The sequence below is a fragment of the Vitis vinifera genome, chromosome 7 (assembly GCF_030704535.1).
Source record: "Vitis vinifera cultivar Pinot Noir 40024 chromosome 7, ASM3070453v1".
Lineage (NCBI taxonomy): Eukaryota > Viridiplantae > Streptophyta > Magnoliopsida > Vitales > Vitaceae > Vitis > Vitis vinifera.
Window position 1 is genome coordinate 1,614,818 of NC_081811.1, and position 5,955 is coordinate 1,620,772.

General features: G+C 36.0%; 1 protein-coding gene across 1 annotated transcript; it reads left to right on the forward strand.

Moving 5' to 3' along the window:
- Nucleotides 1-1,101: 1,101 nt before the first annotated feature.
- LOC100257991 (fatty-acid-binding protein 1) lies at nt 1,102-4,597 on the forward strand. The gene is made up of 4 exons (XM_002278127.5): nt 1,102-1,528; nt 2,760-3,000; nt 3,490-3,581; nt 4,320-4,597. Exons 1-4 carry the CDS (start codon nt 1,159-1,161, stop codon nt 4,457-4,459), a joined length of 843 nt encoding a protein of 280 aa, XP_002278163.1. The 5' UTR covers nt 1,102-1,158; the 3' UTR covers nt 4,460-4,597.
- The last annotated feature ends 1,358 nt before the right edge of the window (nt 4,598-5,955 follow it).

Below are 5,955 nucleotides of genomic sequence, written 5' to 3' on the forward strand. Positions count from 1 at the left end.
TTTAAATCCAAGAAGTTAACAAAGATGATTATGTTTATTAAGGAGAAAAATACACAAAGCCTTGGAGCCCTTGGAATTTGATGATTCTACAATTACACCTAATGAACCCATATAGTCATTGGGCTAAATGGGCTGCACGCCAACCTGAATCTGTGTATCATATCATTGGGCTACGTGCAGCCTTTTGTTTGGTGGGCTTGGGTTGAGTGTTTCAGGCCCATTTTCAGTGTTATTCAATCTAAGAAGAAACTCATCACTTGAAAGAAGCTTTCGGAATGTGTGGGAAGAACAATACAAACAGCCCAATGTCTATGATTTTTCTCTTTTTATTTATTTAAATTCAATTATTTCTATTTTTCATTTTGGTTTTGTCCATCAGACTCATGGCGTTTTTTTCTTGGTAAAATATCTATAGTGCCACAGTGCTCATGGTATGGTATGAAAAGCTTTGCTTATAAGATAGGAATGTAAATGGGCCTTGTGGCTGGGCTTTGACTAGGGTGTATCCAACTTCTTGGTCCAACTCGGCCCAAAGTCCAACAATTTGATAAATATAAATACATGGGTTAAGTTGGTGGTTACGTATGCCTTTTACTCATTCAAGAGTTTTAAATCCTATGCAAGTTACATAATTATAAGAATTTGTTTTGGGCTTCAATTCTTGGGCTGGGCTTTTCATTGAACCTGGTCATCAAAGTCCAATAACTAAATCAAGACCCTCTTATCATTCCATATATCCAAGAGTTGGGTGAGCCACAACCATAATATCAAGTAGGGTAAGACATAATTATAGTATCAAACTTTAACCATCAAATTGCCGCTTTAAAGAATTAGTCGATTATCTAATTGAATTAAACTAAACTGATGTAGGCTAATCCAATCGATTATAATCCATGAATTGAACCGAGTCGATCAAGATGGGTTGTGATGGGTGTCATCCATCTCGAATTTGCCCCGTTGTCATATGTATTCACAATAAAAAATTGCCACCAAACTCCCTCCTCTATGTGGGCCTATACAAACCCAAGTCACACTCGCTCCTCAGTGTCCTCATCAAGCCCAATAAATAACCACCAATCTCACGTGCATAGCACGTGCCCAATCACACACAACCTCATTTTAACCGCCACCTACCAAAGAAGAACAACAAGAAGCACCATGGTTTCTCTGAGGTTCCCATTCTCGTTTTCTCAGCCCCCAAATCCCCGCCACCGGTCCTCCAATTCCTTCTCTGCGGCCGCCACGGCATTTTCCGTAGCTGCAGCCTCTGGCGCCGCCGTCGCCGCCGCTGTCGCAGTCTCCCAGAACCCCATAAATCCATTTCTCCAAAACGCATTCAACTTCTTTTCCAATCACTCCTCCCCCTTTTGGGCCTCTCTCTCCATAGCTGACAATCCTTCTTCAGTCTCCGAATCCAAAACTGGGGTTTTGTTTCCCTCGATTTTGAACGATTCTCGGCAGCTTCTCGGAACTGGGTTGCGGAAAAAGAGTGTGTTGGGACTGAAGAACATCGATGTCTACGCATTTGGTACCGCTTTCCTTTACTACCATCTGAAATCTATCCAATGTTTTTCTTCAATTTTGTGTTGCATTACTTGGGTTTAGTTGCATTTTCTGCATAATCCAGAACAAATTTAGTATCTAACAGAAGCAGCTATTGTATGACTTGTCTTAACCGCATTGCGAATTTTTAAGCATTGGGAGAAAATTTTGGTCGTATAGTTGAGGAGGAATGCTTTCATTGTGAATTTATTGATAGTCCTAGAACCATATTTGGAATTTGTAAGAGTGGATTCTTTTTAATGTTTGATACTCTTTATGGTTATTCTGGTGAACTGTTGCCAAAATCATTGAATTTTTGCTTTTGGTAAGAATATCTGAGTTTTTGTTGAATAGAAATGGCTCTGATGATAAAAAAGTTACCTTGTACCATAAGCAGCCTAGTAACTGTTAACACTGAAGTTCCAATCTAATGGTTCAGTTTCCATTCCATGCTTTAATAACTGTATGTCATATGTCATAGGCTTAGTGTGCGCTGCTCTTGGTTCTCGATAATTAGTATGTGGATGTTTGTAAAAGTTTAAGTAGGAACCGACTTTCATGAGTTTAATATGGATGGGTTCATCTTTTTGTTTGAGTCCATGACATTAGAATGGAGAAAAAAAAGATGCTCATTGTAAATCCTTGTTATAAATCTATCCCATGGTATGATCTTGAAATACATAAAAAAAGATTTATGAATTATACTTTAAAAAAATTATACCTATGTGTGAATTGGAAAAAATGGAATTTGGATATTATGAGCTGAAAGCTTGAATATACTAATTTATGTTGAGTAAAAATCAACAGGGCCACTTCTGCCACAAGGTATGTTCAACATGATTCGGTTTGTCTGAAGCATTCAACTTAATTTTGGGTTACATTTTGTGGTCTATTTCCAATTGAGTTTATCAAATTTCCTAAAGAACCATGTATCATTATCCTACATAACTAAGTTCTTTGACATGGAACATGTCCTAAGTCCACTATGACAAACACTTCTTTTTGGACCTCTTGTTCAATTACATTAACTCATTTATTTTCGGCACCCTCAAGACTATAATAACTTTTGCAAGTACCCCAATGTTGCAAGATTACATAGCCGGTGGTATCTGCACAATGTTATGGTTTATAAAAGCATTATGATACTATCACTATGAAACACAGGCTCAATGTTAGTCTGCAAATGTTTCCATTGTAACATCATTTGCCATCCACAGGTGTTTATGCTGATGATGGTGACTTAAAAAGATTGCTGAGTGAAAAATATGGAAAATTATCCTTTTCTGAAAGGAAGGATCTCAGTAAAGACCTTATGGAAGCTGATATATGCATGACTGTTAGACTTCAAATAGTCTACAGCAGATTGAGCATTCGTTCTGTCCGTAATGCTTTTGAAGAATCTGTAGGCAGCAGACTCCAAAAGCTTGGAGGATCAGATAACAAAGAATTGCTTCATAGGTAAATTATCTTGATATCTAATATTCCTATCATTTCTTTTTAAGTATCAACTGAATTAATGGTTATTGATTTGAATCATGAAGAGCTTTTGGATTTGGAGGGGAGTTTCATGTGGGATATTCTGGTGTCCATTTTTTGTCTGTCTGTTTTCCTGTAAATGACTGCATTCTGTTTTGCAATTTGTTTAGGTTGCATTTTTTTTATTTTTTTTTATTTTGTATGTATGGTCAATTGCATATTTTTGTTGTACTTGCATCTTATTCTTATCAGTCCTCCACTAGTTCCTTACTGTGTCTTCATTATTCCAGTTCTGTTCTTGAAGTATCAGCTGGTGTGCTTTTTCAGTAGAATCATAAGAATCATTATTTGGATTTTGTGATGGATCATTGTTGAAGAAAATCAGATTGTGATAGATCATGTCTCAATTTATAAGAGAAATGTCACATGTTTTCTATTTCTCTTTTAGCCTAACAGCCAATTCTGTCGCAGGTTCACTTCCCAGTTTAAAGATGAATATAAAATACCCAAGGGATCTGTGATAGATCTATCAAGGGAACGGGGACATGTGCTCCGCACAACAAGTAAGACGTGGTTATCTTTTGTGTTAATCTTTTTAATTTCCAAAATTATTTGTCAAAAAACTATTTTATTTTCTTTTATTTTGCTTAATTGTTCAACTCTCATTTGCATTTAAATGGTAATCCATGTGAAGAACAACTGTAGTTGATTTGAACCAGATGACCCAACAAAAGATTTAAAACAAGGCACAGTGGGCACACTATGACATTATTGTCCATGATTTTTTCAGCTTTCTTAAAATCACATAGGTGGGAATTATTCTTGTTCTATTTTCACCTAATTTGATTGGAAGAATTCATCATTTGAAATGATATGATCATTACTAAAATCACCAGACGATACAAAGTAGATGTGTAGCCAAATGGACTTTGGAATTATATCATGGTGCTTAAAAAGGAGAAAGATGAATGGTTAATGGTTTAAAGGAGTTTCCGTTTGTGGATTAAGATTCTCAAATCCTCACTCTTCAGTGTGGACGGTACTACTAAGGTACATTCAAAAGCATTGTACTCTGCAAAATGGACTTTGGAATAACTTGAGCTTTTTATTTATTCAAGATAATGCAACTACCCTGGCTCTTTAAAAGTAACCCATCATGTTTGGTTGAAATGATCGAAATGTCTTGTCATATGTTTTTTCCTTTGCAGTAATAATAATGCAAGAAACTTGTATATATTTAACCTTTCCCAATTTTTTTTTTATTTTTGTTTTTGTTTTGTTTTTGTATGTAATCTCTGTAGTTGATGGAAAGGAGGTGGGGAATATCCAGAGCCAACTTCTTTGTCGGTCGATTTTAGATCTATACATTGGTGAGGATCCTTTTGATAGACGAGCCAAAGAAGAAGTTGAGCTCAAGTTGGTGTCTCTTCTTCAAAAGTAGGCAAGTGGCTACAGAAAATATGTGAAAGTACATTTGGAATGTTTATTTCTTGTAAAATTAAACAATTAGTTGAACTGCTTGTCATCCTATTGAGATGCATATTTCAGGGAAGGTGACCAAACTGTATGGCTTGTTTCAGTTCCAGGGTCTCACCATGTTGCTTTTTTGTTCTCAAGCCCTGGATTAATTTGTCTGATGTTGATATTATATTTCTTGAATTTCTTTGAGACCAAAAAAACCTGCCTCTTGACTGGGAAAAGGAATTGGAGAACTACAAATTTGAACACTCAAAAGCTCTTTCTGGAAAGAGTTTGAAGGGGTGAGATCCAATCATATTTAGGCCTCTCTTATTGACTTATTTTTGTTATAAGTTTTTGCATCATCCCCCCTTTACCACAGGCTCGGTATAACTCAAACTTATACCACCCTACTGAAATTTAACCATTTTTATTTCTTTAATACCTCCTCATCAACTTTTAGTAGAAGCTCTTGGCTACCATAAGAAATGTTCTCTTGATCTCGGGGTCAATGCCGTCAGGGGAGTTTTGGAGCAGCAGCTGCACAATTTCATTTATGTCTGATTCCAGTCTAATGCTCACTTAACCGTCTTTTTCAGACTACACTCTCAAAGAATACTTTTGCAATATGAGAACTAATAGTTGGAGGATCACAGCAAGCAGCATAGTAGAAGCTCTTGGCCACCATCAGAAATGTTCTCTTGATTTCTTGGTTGATGCCACCAGGGGTGTTTCCCCGCACCAACTGCACAAGTTCTTGCTTGTCTGATTCAAATAATTTAAGGCCCACAGTGCTGTCAATTTCAGGTTTATAGCTGCCATTATTTTCCTGAGGAAAACTATTGGAAGAAAGATGAAATTAGAGACATTAATAAAAGATCCAAAAAAAATGAAAATTGCCATAAAAATGCTGCGCAACTTATGAAGGGAAGCAAATAAGAAAAATAACTCAAAAGATGTATGATGAAACGAGAGGCAAATAGAAATTATATGATTCATCTTGAAGGTAAAATTGTTGAACCTTGTTTAGATGAAATGGACCAAGTTGGTGACAGACTTTATTGGTGAGGTGTGATAGATGCTTATGCAGAGGATGGTTCAACACTTCTTCTGTAAGTGAATGGCCTGCGCAGAGATTTATGGTAAGTACAAGAAGTTCTGCTTCTCCTTGGAAGTAAAAGTAGTAGAAGTTATTGAGTTTTATGTTTAAGAATTATATTATTAAAAATGAAAATAATTGCAACATTTGTAAAAAGTTTTAATTAAATAAAAATTTGCATCTCTTATCGCATTCTTCTTGCTTATTCAAACAACATGTTAGAAAAGTGTGAAGCTCATAAGTGAGCTTTTATTCATGTCCTATCTTGAAAAATTCATTTGAACCAATTAAAGCATGCCACACGTCTAATATATGCCTTATGAGCTTCTTCGTGATACAATCGATTGCAAGATGTTACATGTCTTGGTCCATAGTAATAG

What these genes read in the sequence shown, in the direction of transcription:
- LOC100257991 (XM_002278127.5), top strand. Translation starts at nt 1,159, where the DNA reads ATGGTTTCTCTGAGGTTCCCATTCTCGTTTTCTCAGCCCCCAAATCCC. An exon ending in AACAAAGAATTGCTTCATAG is followed by an intron (nt 3,001 to 3,489) that starts GTAAATTATCTT and finishes ATTCTGTCGCAG; the next exon opens with GTTCACTTCCCAGTTTAAAG. An exon ending in ACATGTGCTCCGCACAACAA is followed by an intron (nt 3,582 to 4,319) that starts GTAAGACGTGGT and finishes TAATCTCTGTAG; the next exon opens with TTGATGGAAAGGAGGTGGGG.